Raw genomic sequence first — 16,296 nt, 5'->3', positions numbered from 1 at the left:
TTTTGGAGTTCTGGTTGGTCGACCACGAGGTTAGGTCCGATCGACCGCGAGGTTAGGTCCGGTCGACCGCGAGGTTAGGTCCGGTCGACCGCGGACCCTGTAATGGATTTTTTTAGTTTATGTCGTTCTGTCCAGTCGACCGCGAGCTTTGGCGCGGTCGACTGCCAGTCGGGTTTGGGCCTGAGCTTTATTTCCTGTTCTGATTTGGTTCGTATTTTAATATATATTAAAACACAATTTTAGGATTTTATTTATCAGAGAATAGAGAGTATTCTAAGCACTTTGAGAGAGAGAGAACTTGTGAGCGAGTTGAGAGATTATTGGTTAGGGTTTGTTCATGTGTTTGAGTGATTGTAGTCCTTTTGTACTCTCCTCAAAATAGTGAAATCTCTCTATCCTCTCCCTGTGGACGTAGGCAAATTGCCGAACCACGTATATTTCTGTGTTTGCGATTGGTTTATCATATTTGTTTAGATTGTGCTCGAGTTTGGTTAGTTAATCTTCTCCCGTGGCTCGCGGACTCATTTGGTTGCCGAGCACGCTTCCGCATGGCGCGTAATAATTGGTATCAGAGCTCAGATTTAATATCTAGGGTTTTGGCATTGGGTGGAGGAAGATTTATCGTGGAAGCTTGGTTCTTGAAGTTCTAGACTTCGGTGGAGATAGTGTTTGGGGTTGCCTTTGAAGATTTCGTTTTCCTTGTGTGGTTAGGAGATCTATTTGGAATCCGTTCTAGGGTTTCGTTGGGTAACTTCTAAATTCTATCAAGTTTAATTTTTTTTCTCTATAATTTGGAGTTTGTGACTATGAGAGAAGAAGTTGGTAAAAGTAGCAAGATGACGGGTACAGTTCAAGTTGGTTTTCAGAATACTAAAACTAGTGTGGTTAAATATGACAACAAGATCAATTTTGGTTTGTGGATGAGTGATGTACTACAGGATGCGCTCAATGCTCAGAATTTAGAGGATATCATCATGGTCCATGAGAGGCCACCAAAATATGAAGAGGCGGTATGGAAAAAGATGAATATAAATGCTTGTGAGGTGATCAGGTCCTATTTGGAACAGGATCTAAAGTATGATATGATTAGAGTGACATCTGCAATGAAGATGTGAGAGATTCTCAACAATAAGTACCTGATGAAGAGTGTTGAGAACCGTTTGTACTTGCTACGAAGATTGTTTAGCTTTTAGATGTCTAGAGGCACCTCACTAGCAGTTTATGTGAACAACTACACTAAGCTGTTATCGGACTTGGCCAATGTGGATGAGAAGATTACGGATGAGTATAAGGCTATTATTCTTTTGGGCTCCTTACCGGATGAGGAGTATGATACCTTCGTGCTTACTTTGTTGAACGGGAGATCTTCTATCATATATAGTAAAGTTACTAATACCGACGAACTATGATTTGTGGAGCAAGGACAAGGAGATTTCCTGCGTTAGTACTTCAGGAGAGGTCTTATCGACGAGAGGTCGAAACCCATATTCGAGAGGTGGTAATAGGAACATGTCAAAGTCTAGAGTTCATCACCAGTTAACAAAAAACCAGTGTGTGTTCTGCAAGGAACAGTGACATTAGAAGAGAGACTGTCTGAAGCTCAAGGAGAAGGAGAATAGCAAGAAGAAGGGTCCGAATGCTAATGAGGTGAATGTTGCGAAAGATGATGATTACGATGATTCGAGCTTTTCTCTATTGATTACTTCGGAGATGAACCATGTGGATGCATCAGATTGGATGCTTGATTCTGACGCTACTTATCATGTGACTCCTAGGCGAGATTGGTTTGCATCATTTGAGAGACTTGATGGGGGTGTTGTTGTCATGGGAAATGATCAATCCTGTGATATTTGTGGGATAAGTACTGTGAGGATTCAGATGCACGATGGAATAGTCTGTGAATAGAAAGAAGTGGGATTTGGAATTGCTATAATATTATCTTAAATTTCAATGTTACTATGAGCATTCGGAGTCATGATCTATACTTACAAGCCTAATCCAAGTATGTTCAAAGTATAAAACATTGAATAACCTCATCCTACATAAAATGTTCAAGGGTGAAAGGTAATCGAAAAACCTCTGTTCTACAATACGTTAGATCAATGAAAAGTTTAGGATTTCATCCAAGTAATGTCTCATATAGCTTATTTATGTTGAACAATTGAATATTATAGATTCTCTTTCATTTATCAAAAGTTACAACTACTTCCTTTTATATAAGGATATAATAGCAAAGGTTTTTGTGTGTAGATAGTATGAGACTGAACTCAATTAATTACCTAATCATAATTATTCTCCTACTGATATTCCTAATATTTCTTAATCACTAAATCTCTAAGATACCTCCTAATATATCTTCTGTAATATTTCATATTCCTTAATTAATTCTAACACTTCTCCTCAAGCTGACACATATATAACATGCATGTCCAACTTATTATAAACAAAATGCACTCACTCTAGTTCATAACGAGATTCAAAGGCTTAATCTGTGTGTAACATCACTTTCAGTAGTTTTGATCTTCTACCTTCGACTTGAATATCCTCTACCACATGATCATGAAATGCTTCATTTTGATCTTCTTTAGAGATTGGCCAAACAAAATAATCATCTCTAGGGATTTACTAGACAAATGATCCTCTCTAAGGTTCCACCAAACAAATGATCCTTGCTATGATCAACCAAGCTAATGATCATCTCTAGGGATTCACCAAGCAAAAGATCCATTCCACATACCAAATAAACGATTCTCTTACGAATCAATCAAACAAATAATTCTCTCAATGAATCAACCAAACAAATGACCCACTCTACCGATCAACCAAACAAATGATCTCTTTCACAGATCAACCAAACAAATGACTTAGTCCACTAATCAAGCAAACAAAGGACCCACTTTAGGGATCCACTAACCAAATTAACTAACAGAAGAAACTGAACACTTCCAAATAAGCTAACAAAATAATCCTTACTGAATCACCAACAACCTTCGCCAAACTAATCTCCAAAGAACAATCTTTACCAAAGCATCCTGCAAGCAAATCCAAACTTTGAGAAGCCTTACTGAAACTCAAGAAAATTCTCATTGTGGAGTTGATCTCCTCATAAGTCTGATGATTATGCAGAATCTATATGAGTTTATCATGTTGCAATTTTCTTCAAACACTGAAACTCAAGAAAATCATCGTCATTGAGTTGACCTATCCATGAGATTGATGATGATGCAAAGTCTATATAAGCTAATCATGATGTCTTTTTCCTTAATCTCTGACATGATACTTGCACTAGTAGAAAAATGCGCAAACTATATGACTTTATATGTTCATACTCTTTCCAATAGTAACATATCACATTCACCAACCGAAAAACAAATGCCAAGCATCGCTCTACCTCCCTTTCAAACCAAATGAAACTCCTTGCACCACCCTTAAACAACCAAATAAACTACCAAAACAAAATAACTCCAAACTCCAAGACCATTTCAACCATCAATAATGCCAATAAATAACAATTAACCCTACTAACTCCAAAAATAATCTATCAACTTGAAAAACAACAAAAGAAATCGTACCAAATTCATCTCTGTAGCAGGAGAAACGAGGCAGCTACGACCTGACAATGATCATGGCAATGAACCGTGTGATGGCACTGATGGTCGGGTATGGTTAACATTAATTTGAGGGGGCGATAAGGAATTGTCCAGAGGAGAATAGAGGAGTTTAGGCAGAGGCGGCGGTCGAATGGGAGGAGGAGGGGTAAGGGTTTGAGGAGTAGGCTAAAACTTCATTCTGAGAATCACAGGTCTAATCCATGTTGTACAAATAGATTAATGTTGTAGATTCTCATTCTTTAATCAAAGGCTACAAACTACTTTGCTTTATATAAGGATACAAAAGCAAAGGTTTTTGTGTATAGGCAATATGTGACTAAACTTAATGACCTAATCATAATTATTCTCCTAATCATATTTACAATATCTTTCAATCACTAATTCTCTAAGATATCTCCTAATATATCTTGCCTAATATTATATATTCCATAATTACTTCTAACAATCAGTTCATTTACAAGTAAAGGCATATGGACAATTTTGCAATTTTGTCCTTCTACGTAGTATATTACCCTAGTTCTTTTTATTTCCTAAATAGTATATACCAGAAAAAGTAAATAAAAATATATATAAATGGTCAACTTGGCAATATTTTGCGACACCACACGACACTATATAGATCACCCCTTAGGCTAGATTCTTATATATTGATTTTGACTCAACTAGCTTTTGATCGAATCTCATTGAATTGGGTTTTACCGTTTTAAGTCCGATTTGCCTCCAACTTATCCGATTGCAGCCCTAGTTTATAACCATTATCTTCCCGTTGAGATCTACTAGCCAATTCATTTTATAAACTACAAAACAACCTATTAAAGTAACAATATCCATGTGTTATTGAAACCGACATGCAAAAAAAAAAAAAAAAAGCACATTAAGACACAACCCCCCTCCATTTTCGTATAACAAAACTTCAAAGGGTTATTTAATACTAGCCCCTTATATTTTCAATAATTTTATATTAGTCCCTCAATTCTTTAAAATTGCTCATTAGACTCTTAAATTCCAAGTGCTCTTCCAAATTGATCCCTTAATAACCACAATACCCTTCAGTTATATATTTCCTTCCAAAATCCATCTTCAAAAAGGGTTATTTGCATTTTTTATTCTAAAGTCTACATCATTTTTAATGTTAATACCTCCATTTTTTTGTGACTCTTTGATACCATAAACTTTGCACTTTTTTAAATTTGATAAAATGAATTTTTTTTGACATTTTTTATACTATAAAATTTATACCTTTTAACTCTAATTTTCCAAAATTTTATTTTTAACATTTTAATACCCTAAAAGTTTGGGCATCAAAATTAAAAATATGTAAACATTAAGATAGCATAGTTAAAAAATTTGGAAGCTTTGGGGATTGGGAAATTAAGTAAACATTGAGATATCAAAAAGTGTCATAAAAAAACTTCATGATATTAAAGTTAAATTAGGTGTAAACTCTGAGGTAACAAAGTGTCAAAAGTTTTGTAGTATCAAGTTAATTATAAGTGTGAATTTAATAGTGTCAATTGTGAATAATACCTTATAACAAAAATACTAATTGAGGGGTATTTTGGTCATTGAGGAGAAAATCGCAAGGCCCCTTAGGATTTAGGGACTTATAAGCAGCCTCAAAACATTTTAGGGACTGCTATGAAATTATTGTAGATCCGAGGGACTGATAGCTAAATAACCCAACAATAAAACGCAACAGCACTCCACATTAAACTGTACCCAACAGTCCATATCTTGGCTATTAAGATAAAATTATCATTTCCGCCCCCCACAAACTAAACAATTACACTAAACGACAAAAACAAACAAGGGGGTGCCTTATAAATCTCCCAGCGATTCATCGCCTCCTTTCGTTCTCGAACGACAAAGCACTCTTTCGATCGGAACAGATACAAAGAGGGGGAGCGAGAGGGGGAGGGGCTCCATCTCTTCTTTGTTCCATGCACATTCCCTCTCAATGCAGCCTCTCTCCCCGTCTTCGTTCCTCTGCCCTGAGTCTCCCTATGACGTGGCATCTTGGGACTCCGACGAGTGGGCCCCGCTCGAGACCGCCGCCGGCGAGTCTCCTATCTCCCTCCTCCTCGCCGACGAGGCCGAGCTCATGCCCATTACTCAATCCCTCCCTCCAAACCCCATTGCTCGTCTGAACGCCGTCAATTGGATCCTAAATGTAAAACAAAAAAAAGATGGCAAAAAGAAATGATCTTTGTTTTATTATCACAAGCACCCTCCCTTTTTGCTAATTACATTTTGCCCACTTTTTGTCTACAGGTTAACGAGTTCTACCGGTTTAGACCCGCGACGGCGTTCCTCGCCGTCAACTACCTCGACCGCTTTCTCTCTTCTCGCCCTCTACCCGTAAGTTCACTCTGTTTAACTTTTAACATTTTCTATCTCAATTTTTAATTTTCTCGGGTTCTGGATGTAAATTTCTGGGAATTGCAGGGGCAAAACGGTGAAAGTGGGGGCTGGCCGATGCAACTGCTGGCGGTGGCGTGCGTGTCGGTGGCGGCCAAGATGGAGGAAACGCACGTGCCTCTCTTATTGGATCTGCAGATTTTGGATCCGAAATTTGTATTCGAATCCAAAACCATTATGAGAATGGAGCTTCTCCTAATGTCGGCGCTCAAGTGGAGAATGCGCTCCGTCACGCCCTTCGATTTCGTTGCCCATTTCGTCGATTCGATGAAACCCGAAATTTTCGGCCGTTCACGTGCAGGTTTGATCTCACGTGTCGCCGATTTAGTCCTCAGAACTTGCCGCGGTAAGAAATTTTTTTACTCCATTTGTGTTTGTTTCTTAATTTGGGATAATGTGATTTTCTTTTACTAAATTTTATTTGGTATTTTTTCTTTTTTTCTTTTTTTTTTTAGTGGTGGAATTTTCGGGGTGTCGGCCATCGGAGATTGCGGCGGCGGCGATAATTCGCGCCGCGAAAGATATTCCCGATATTTCGGACGGTGAAAGCACTGATTTATTGAAATTATTAAAACCGTGGGTTAATGAGGTAAAATATTAACCAATCTAGTTTCGTGTTTATTAATATAATTTGACTTCTCGAATCACGTAATCATGCTAATCATTAATCATTCCAAATTTCACGTGCCATTTAAAGAGTATCCACCAAATTTAGTTGAGTTTTCCTTAAATTGTCAAATTTTATTACTATGATGAAAGTGAAATCTCAATATTAATACTTGAAATATAATTCGTTTCACAGGAAAGTCTGAATACATGTCTGAAATTATTACAAGATTCTTCGGTTGAAAAGCCGCTTCAAGAGCCCACGACACCTCAGAGCCCCATAGGGGTAATTGACGCTGCGGCCTGTCGGAGTTCCGAGAGCCAAAGGTCCTCGGCGGCGGCAACACCGCCCTTAAAGCGTCGCCGGCTTGACGAGAGCCTATGTATAGAAAGCAAAAATGGTGTCACTAAAAGTCTTTAGAGAGAGAGAGAGAGGACTAGTAATTGTTGTTTAGTCTTTTAGTTATTATTATGACGGTAAAATAGTTTAAATAGAACTTATTTTTGTAATTTTGCTTGTGTATTATTATTCACTTTCAGTTAGTCTGTCTATTTTTGTAACAATAAGTTTTGGAAGGGAGGAACCAACATTATTACGTCATTTAACATATATTTGTTCTTCATGCAATAAATTTCTTTTCGAGGGGTGAAAGTGATAAAATCTTGTGGCCCCCATGATCTTTTGTTTCCTTATTCCCGGTGGTGTGCTCCGAAGGGCTACTGGGCTTTAAAGCTGAACCAACGGGATGCGTGCACGTGTTCGTGGTCAGCGTAGAGTACTGCGGGATCCACCGCATTCCTTTCGCGCGCTGCCGCCGGCTTCGGCGGAGGCCTCGTGACGAGGGAAAATGTGAACTCCCGTTCGATATTCGCCCCCGCTGATTATTAACTTTTGGCGTCGATGTGGACAACTTTTTATCGACATTCTCATCTGTTAAAATGTTTAATATGGGCGTTGGATTATCACTTTCCCGCCGATTTTTGGAGATCTTGGCAAATGGACGGCTCAGATCTGCGTTCTGAGATGCGTTGGCGGCATCAAGCTGACGTGTGCGGAGCAGTGCATGGGCGCCAGCTATGAGGAGCAATCTTGGCCGTCCACGTGGTGTTTACCCTGGAGGCTAGCGTATTATTTTTTCGCGCGCTGCGCGGGGGGGTGGAGAAGCGAAAAGACCTGTTTCGTACAACGGAGCCCCCATGTACTGGCGTTTGCAAGAAACCCTATTTTTTTGAGTCAATTTGCGATTGTGCCATCCGTGTCACATCAAATCGGACCGAAAAGTTTCGGGTTTGCTTGGGAGCGGTAATAATGGCTTGTTTGGACCTTTTTGCGGGCTTTAGACTTTTAAGCGGCCTTCTATCGTGTATCCAGCAGCTCTAGTTTTCTTTCCCTGTTTTGTTCTCGGTGTAATTTGGATTCCATTATTTATTTTATCGTTTACGTTTTTTTTATTTAATAAATTAGGACAAAAGATATTCTTAAGCGGTTTATTTGAGGATACATCCCTTGTACTGTGGCTCACTTGCGGATAGACCCCTAGAGTTTCAGACGGGCCAATTGTAATATAATCAAGGATGGGCAACAGACTTGTTGAGATTACTACTGTTATAATTGCTTTTTTTGTGTTTACTATGTTAAGAAAATCTGAATTTCTACAGATCTCACTTTTTTTCTTCTTGTAATAAAGAAGTAATAGGACGTTACATGTTAAGTTACTATTGCGCTTGGTTTAGTTAATACTAAACAATCAATAAAGCTAGAGATCAAAGGGTATCCGAGGCGGCCCAACAGGGGGAATATGATGTACTACTGCTCCATTCCAAAAGCATATAGTTGGAGTCATCATGATCTCCTTGATTAGTACATGTTTAATTGTTCATGATGCTTCTTTATACCATCGTCAATGAAACCGTTGCTCAACGTACATGTATGCGTTAGCCAATTTATAAATGAATGATTCCCTTGGTAGAAAATTTTAATACCAAGTCCCCTCAACTCTCTGTTTTTTGTTTCACACAGGCGAAGTATCTTGTATCTGCTATTAGCCATTATTGTCACATGGAGTGCTTAGTTTAGTCCTCAAAACTACTGGCCAACATCCAGAAATATTAGTTTTATGGCCTGTGGAAGGATTTAGATATGCGTATAGGTACGGACAATTGAGATTATAGTTTGCACAACTGGTCGGGTTAAATTATTTTTCTTTTGTAGGATCCGACCCGTTGACGCCCCCCTCCCTGACAAGAGACAAAAAAAAAAAATCCCGTCACTCTGCGAATTCTCTTATGTAAAGATGAAACCGATAGTGCTTAGCACTAGCCCAAGACCGTAATACCCGAGAAATCCGAAAGAAACCAAGAGAATAAACCTCTAAGTATGAAGAAGAATATGAAGAACACTTAGAGAACACTTGAAAGACTTTTAGAGAAATGTAGAGGACTTATGAAGAGGAAGACTCTTTATTTAAACTTGCTTTATTCACTTGTTCAACTTTTTCTTCTTGCTTACAAATGAGAGAGGTGATGAGGTATTTATCTTTTTCTTCTTGCTTACAAATGAGAGAGGTGATGAGGTATTTATAGCCTCCCAAAGATATGTTACAAATTAAGGATCTAGATTCTTCTAATATCACCTCCATAGTTCCTAGATATTTTTTTAATCTCTAGAAATTTCTACATAATATCTAAATATTTTTATCATAAATTATCTAGATGTTTCTATACTATTATCTAGATATTTAGCTTAAAGATTTTTCTAGAACACTTTAAGGAGGTGATCAACCTTCTAGAGTGTTTCTAGAAAACCTCTAGAATTTGGACCTAATTTTGGGTTTGGTCAAACTTAGAATAATTCCATCATAAACCCAAAATTAAGCTTGATCCAAAATCAAGTTTAATTTCAATACTCCCCCTTAAACTTGATTTTGTCAACCATCCCGAGCTTCGAGCAAAGTAACTCAAATTGGCCCTTTGGTAGTGACTTGGTGAAGATATCTGCAACGTTGTCTTCGCTTCGAACCTCCAAAGCTTAAATTGTTCCATCAAGCACATTCTCTCGTATAAAATGATGTTCTAACTCGATATGCTTCGTCCTTGCATGAAACACCGGATTATTAGCCAACTTGATAGCACTTTGATTATCTCCATATTTTTGAGAGAACCCTCGAGCAACCAACCATGCCTTAAATCTGTCAATGCTCCCATCCGTTTTTCGCTTAATTCGGTATACCCATTTACAAGAAACGGGTTGGACATCCTTGGGTTTTGGAACCAAATCCTAAGTTTCGTTCTTCATGAGAGCATTCATCTCCTCCTTCATTGCGCCCTCCCACTCTTGAACTCCTTTTGCTTCATCATACGATGATGGCTCCTCTTCATCTAATGGAGTTGTAAAGTAGCATGAGTAAGTAGTGACAAACCTTTCATCTCTGAACCGAGCAGGCTTAACAATGTTCCTTTTTGGCCGTTGATTAGCCATGGAACTACGATCTTCTTCCTCATCTTCCTCTTGATCAGTGCTCCCCCTTTCATCTTGCGTCTCTTCTTCAAGACTTCCGCTTTCACTTGGCATTTGAACAACTGGTTCATCGATCTTGGAGGAACCCCCACCTTCTTGTTCGACCAAGACTTGAGGTGGCCCATAAAATGAGAAAACTTCATCAAAGACAACATCACGAGACACGGTGTACCTGTGTGTCTCTGGATCCATACACCTCCAGCCCTTCCTTTGTTCATCATAGCCGACAAAGATGCATTTCTTCGCCTTTGCCTTCAACTTGGTTCTTTGAGAGTCAAACACGTGGACGTAGTAGATTGATCCAAATATCCTGAGATGTTTCACTGTTGGCTTCTTCTCATGAACCATCTCATAAGGAGACTTCATATTGTTTGGACTAAGTGGCATCCGGTTGATGACATACGCTGCACATCTCATGCCTTCCGCCTATAAGGCCTTAGGCAAATTTTTGTCATGTAACCAGCTTCTACATGTCTCGCTTAGATGTCTTATCTTCTTTTCTGCTACTCTATTTTGCTGAGGTGTATACGGACATGTAAATTCTCTCTTGATACCATGTTTTTGGGAAAAAGAGAGAAACTCCTTTGACATGAACTCCCCTCCATTATCCGTCCTTAAAGTCTTGATCTTCTGACCTAATTCTCCCTCCACGGTAACCTTGAATTCTTGAAACTTGGAGAATACTTCTGATTTTTCCTTCACAAAGTATACCCAAGTGTACCGTGAGAAGTCATCAACAAACAGTAACATGTATCGAAACCCAGAATAGGAGGATGTTCTCGTCGGACCCATCAAATCACTATGTACCCTCTCTAATGGAGCGCTGCATCGTGAAGTGGAGTTGTCAAATGGAAGCCTATGTGACTTTTCATATTGACAGCCTTCACAAAGCTTTCCTTCATCATGAATGTTCAACTTTGGGAGTCCGTTAACCAAATCCTTATTTACCATAACCTTTAGCTTAGTCATATTTATATGGCATGATTTATATGACCAAGCCTAGCATGCCATATAAAGGCATTATCATTCGTACTCATCTTCTCAACATAAGAATTTGAGGCCGATAAAACATATAAATCCTTAACCCGTGCTCCGGTGTGAACCACGTCCGCTTTTAATTCTTTAATATTCTTTAAGAATTTAACGTCTCTTGGGCCAAATAAAACGTAGTTGCCTGAGTCAACCGCATTCACCACAGAGAGAAGATTCTTCCTTACTCCAGGAACATGATATACGTTCTTGAGTGATTGGGCTTCCATCATCTCCTTCAATAACGACCGTCCCTTCCTTCTCAACGCGGTGGATTGAATTATCCGTAGTAATGATGACTTCTTTCCCGTCATGACGCTGAAGACTAGAAAATAACTTCTCGTCTCCGGTAATATGATGGCTACAACCAGAATCCACAATCCAATCATTTCCAAGATTTTAGCTGTGGATGAACCTGAAGATGCAGCCTCTACCGTGAAACATTTTCCCCATTCTTTGTCTTCAGTATGACCCTTTGATTCCGCCATATTTGTTTCCTTCAGCTTGACTCGACAATCCTTTTTGAAATGCCCAAGTTTTCCACACCGATAACACTTGAATAGCTTCTTGTCTCCCGTAGAAGATCCTTCTTGTCCATCATTATTCTTCACATTACCATATTTGGGTTTGGCTCTGAAGCTTTGTTGTCTCCCCGCTACAAAAGCGCTCCCCGAGTCATCATGGACTTTAACTCCCGTCATTTGCATGGCTAGTGATTCTTGCGAAGCTAGTAGATTTTCAAACTCCTCTAAGGAAGGTTGTGTAGCCCATCCTTAAACTGAAGTAACAAACGGTGTATATTCGGGTCGTAGACCACGAATAATAGACCGCTTCAACCGTGCTTCCGAAATCGACTCCTCCAGATTGAGAGTATTAATCTCAGAGCAAAGATTTTTTACCTTGATAAAAAAAACTCTGAGATTGAAGACTCCCCCTGCTTCGCATTCGCCAACTCGTTCTCTAACAGTTGTAGACGGGCCTCGTTCTTCTTGTTGAACAATTGATCTAGTGCCTGCCAAATAGCACTTGTGGATGTACATCTTGAGACATGCTCAAATAGTCCTGAAGATATTGATCTCTTCAAAGCAAACTCCGCCTTGGCATTCTTCTGTGTCCACTCCTTTGTCGCTTCCGATGTTGCAGCATCTCCCCTTGGTGGTGTTGTGCTGCTATCGCCGACGACATTCCATTAGTCCTCACTAACCAAGTATGACTCCATACATGACTTCCATAACTGGTAGTTAGATTGGTTTAAGATCTCCATTCCCAATCCAACGACACGACCCATTGATTCCATACTTAGAGTAGATTGGTTTAAGATCTCCATTCCCAATCCAACGACACGACCCATTGATTCCATACTTAGAGTAAACTCGAGCCCTCTTTAAACCTCGATCTTGAAGAGCACAAGATTAGAATGGCTCTGATACCATGAAAAGATGAAACTGATAGTGCTTAGCACTAGCCCAAGACCGTAATACCCGAGAAACCCGAAAGAAACCAAGAGAATAAACCTCTAAGTATGAAGAAGAATATGAAGAACACTTAGAGAACACTTGAAAGACTTTTAGAGAAATGTAGAGAACTTATGAAGAGGAAGACTCTTTATTTGAACTTGCTTTATTCACTTGTTCAACTTTTTCTTCTTGCTTACAAATGAGAGAGGTGAGGAGGTATTTATAGCCTCCCAAAGATATGTTACAAAGGATCTAGATTCTTCTAATATCACCTCCATAGTTCCTAGATATTTTTTGAATCTCTAGAAATTTCTACATAATATCTAAATATTTTTATCACAAATTATCTAGATTTTTCTATACTATTATCTAGATATTTAGCTTAAAGATTTCTCTAGAACACTTTAAGGAGGTGATCAACCTTCTAGAGTGTTTCTAGAAAACCTCTAGAATTTGGACCTAATTTTGGGTTTGGTCAAACTTAGAATAATTCTATCATAAACCCAAAATTAAGCTTGATCCAAAATCCCTAATTTTGGGTTTGGTCAAACTTAGAATAATTCTATCATAAACCCAAAATTAAGCTTGATCCAAAATCAAGTTTAATTTCAATACTTATATTATATAAACCAAAAAATTGCACCCGGTACACGTCAATTGAGAGACTCTGTTACTATGATTTGTTCTTGGACACAAGATGACATGAATTTATAATTCACACGGGTATCACCATACTTATATCTGAAACGAATCATAATTATTCATTTGGATATCGACATTAAAGACATCATTAATCTTCGGTATGTCTAGAAAACTAAAGATCAAGAGCAAATATAATCCAAAGGATACGATGATATTGAGATTATTCATTTGGAGAGGGTAGGTTTCTTCCTATTATCGCCCAATACTTGATCGTAGCATACATTATGTAATTGGGCCCCATGAAAGTACCAATTCTGCAATTTTGCAAATATGTATCCAATAAACTGGTAAACATAAGTTTATGGTAACTAGTTGCGCATAAACCAGGACTTAAGCTTAAGACATGTCATAATTGAGTAGGATGTAATATGAGGGTCTTTTGGTTTTGCATAGATTGTGATGTCTGGGTTTGTTATCAAATAATCTTATCGTTTGAAGTTTTCTAGAAAAATGCATATCGTTAGCAGTGTATATCTCACTTCCATTTAGTTTAATGTGTGAATTTTAATTTTGCGAAGTCATGAGAGAAGATCTAGTTTCACATCGAAGAAATTAATTAGATGTGCATGTGATTAAATGTGCTGCGACTTAAGACTCAAATATGATTAATCCTTTTTGAGCAATATAATTAATGATCGTTTTCAACCAAACAAATTGATATCACTGCCTGTATTTTGATGGGTTTTCATGATGCCTCGTTTGCTTTGTGACTCTATTAGTATGGATTATATAAGGTTCGAAAGATGGAAGCACATTAAAATTGCATACTTAAACATACCAGTGACATAACTTGGTCAAGTGCAGGTTAGAGCTTCACCGAGTGTAGATAGTCCCGCGTGCATTTGCCGCTGATGTGACTTTATTCGTCGATTTATAAAAAGTCAAAATTATTAGATTGTTTTTTTAATACTCATCTTACTAGTTTGGTATTTTTCTAGTCCTGGGGGTGTTTTCTTTTACTATTTTCTCGGAGTTAAATGTGCAATTAGACCCAAAATTTTGCCAAATGCAAAAGTTAAAAGGGAAAAAATAAAGAAAAAAGAAACCAATGTACCATATCATGTCCTCCTCTTTTTTGTCCCAAAAATTACTTTATTACAGTGCACTAAACATTATTGTATAAACTTAGGCATTATTATTACTCTTACACCAATGTGTCAAATAATATTCTGACACTTTCCTCCTGAATACGATAACACTAATAGCTATCACGTGAAGTTTTACAATTTTTAACCGGCAGCGAAGTTCTTGATCTAATTGCCCATTTGATTTTTTTTTTAAAAACCTAAATTCCACTAAAGCTAGGATAAATACTAAATTGACGAAATGGATGAATAAAAATACCAATCTGTTAATTTATCCATTTATAAAGTGAGGAGTCAAGACATCTCTAGACACCTTTTTTACAATTTTTTGTCACAATATGACCTACAGCGAAATATACTATTTGAATACTACTCAAACCATAACAATTTAACATTCAAAAAAAATATTATAGCAAAGGATTTCTGTATAACGATATAATGACTTTTAAGTGGCTAAATTATTAAATTGGCGTTTTTAGTATCACTATCTTATCAGTTCAGTTTTTTTTTTCTCTGGTGACTTTTTGGTATTAAAAGTCCACTAGTGTGTAATAAGGTATTGATTTTTAAAGGGATGTTTGGTTGAGAGTTTTTTGGGATGGTAATACTGTAGTTCTAAGCCCTCTACAGTATTACAACAAAATTAGTGTTTGTTTGGACATAAGAGGGGCTGATGTGGTATCTATTGTAGCTTGAGTCGGCAGCCCCATGTTAATTCCTAGCAAAAGGCTCTGTTTTGGGGCAGAGCCTTGTAGTTGTTAAGTACAGGTGGACCACCTGACTCCGTGTTACTGTAGCAATCATGTGGTTTACAAAGGAATATCCCCTTACCGCCAATAAAAAAACATGTGCAAAAGGTGTCATGAGCTTGCCCATTACCTTTTTTTAATTAATTGTTAAGATGACATGGACTGAGAGCCAACTCGGTAAGTGTGATAGTGGTCATCTCCTCCTCAGTCTAAGCCTAGACCTCCATAGGCTTGGCTGCCACCATCTCACCCTTTTCAGCTTGTGCATGGGATTCCTCGTCCACAACGTCTTCCGCAGACTTGGACTGAGTAGTCTCTTGGACTAAAAAAAGAAGCTCCACCCTCTGTAGGTTCCTGGGCAATAGGAGTGCTCACCTCTGTCATAGCCCCCTCCTTGGCCTTTGAAGGTTCGTCACTCTCAGAGGGGTCTCAGCTGCCCACCTTTCTCATCTTTTCCTCTTCTTCTCGGACCTCTCAGCCTTAGCAATGGCCGAACTCGGCCCTAGCCAGCTGAGCTACAACCTCGGTCGCATTTTCTACAATCTCCTCGGCCTCCTCCGATGCCAAATCTGAACGAAGATGCTTTTAGGGCCTCCGCCCGGATCTCGTCTAAGATTCCTTGGGCTCCTCCAAATTGAAGTGCTAATACGGTGGCTCGAGTCCTATCTGCCTCGACCAAAGGAGTCTGAGAGATACCGACTACCCTCAACACTGAGGCATCGAACAGGTTCACGCTTCAATAGGACCTAGCATAAGCCCGAATCTTATCGAGCCTTTGCCTCTCCTTGTTTGAGAATAAGCCCAGCCTCAAGAGGTCCTTCTTGATCTCGAGTCAAGCTAAGCAGGTTAGAACTAGATCCGCCCCCAAAAATTCACACAAACTTCTCCTTCTAGTCTTTGTTTGGCTCAAGAGGGTTCAGAACCACTTTGAAGCCACCTAGGTTCTGGAAGTAGAATTGGCCTTCGTTTTTCCCAACCTTAATGCTAATAAGATGGCTGAGAATCCTTAGAGTCGACTCGAATCCAACTCGGTGACAATCATGATGAACCCCACTAGTGTGGCTATTGAGTTCGGCTTCAACTGTGATGGCGAGGACACCCGGAGCTTCGAATGTACGATGG

General features: G+C 38.7%; 1 protein-coding gene across 1 annotated transcript; it reads left to right on the top strand.

The window, feature by feature from the left end:
• Nucleotides 5,409-7,267, top strand: LOC109822588 (cyclin-D1-1-like). Its single transcript, XM_020388812.1, has 5 exons — nt 5,409-5,781; nt 5,883-5,969; nt 6,057-6,375; nt 6,485-6,618; nt 6,832-7,267. Exons 1-5 carry the CDS (start codon nt 5,569-5,571, stop codon nt 7,054-7,056), a joined length of 978 nt encoding a protein of 325 aa, XP_020244401.1. The 5' UTR covers nt 5,409-5,568; the 3' UTR covers nt 7,057-7,267.

This window comes from Asparagus officinalis, chromosome 8 (genome assembly GCF_001876935.1).
Source record: "Asparagus officinalis chromosome 8, Aspof.V1, whole genome shotgun sequence".
Classification (NCBI taxonomy): domain Eukaryota; kingdom Viridiplantae; phylum Streptophyta; class Magnoliopsida; order Asparagales; family Asparagaceae; genus Asparagus; species Asparagus officinalis.
The sequence above is the reverse complement of the archived record's forward strand: the minus strand, read 5'-3'. Positions and strand labels throughout refer to the sequence as shown.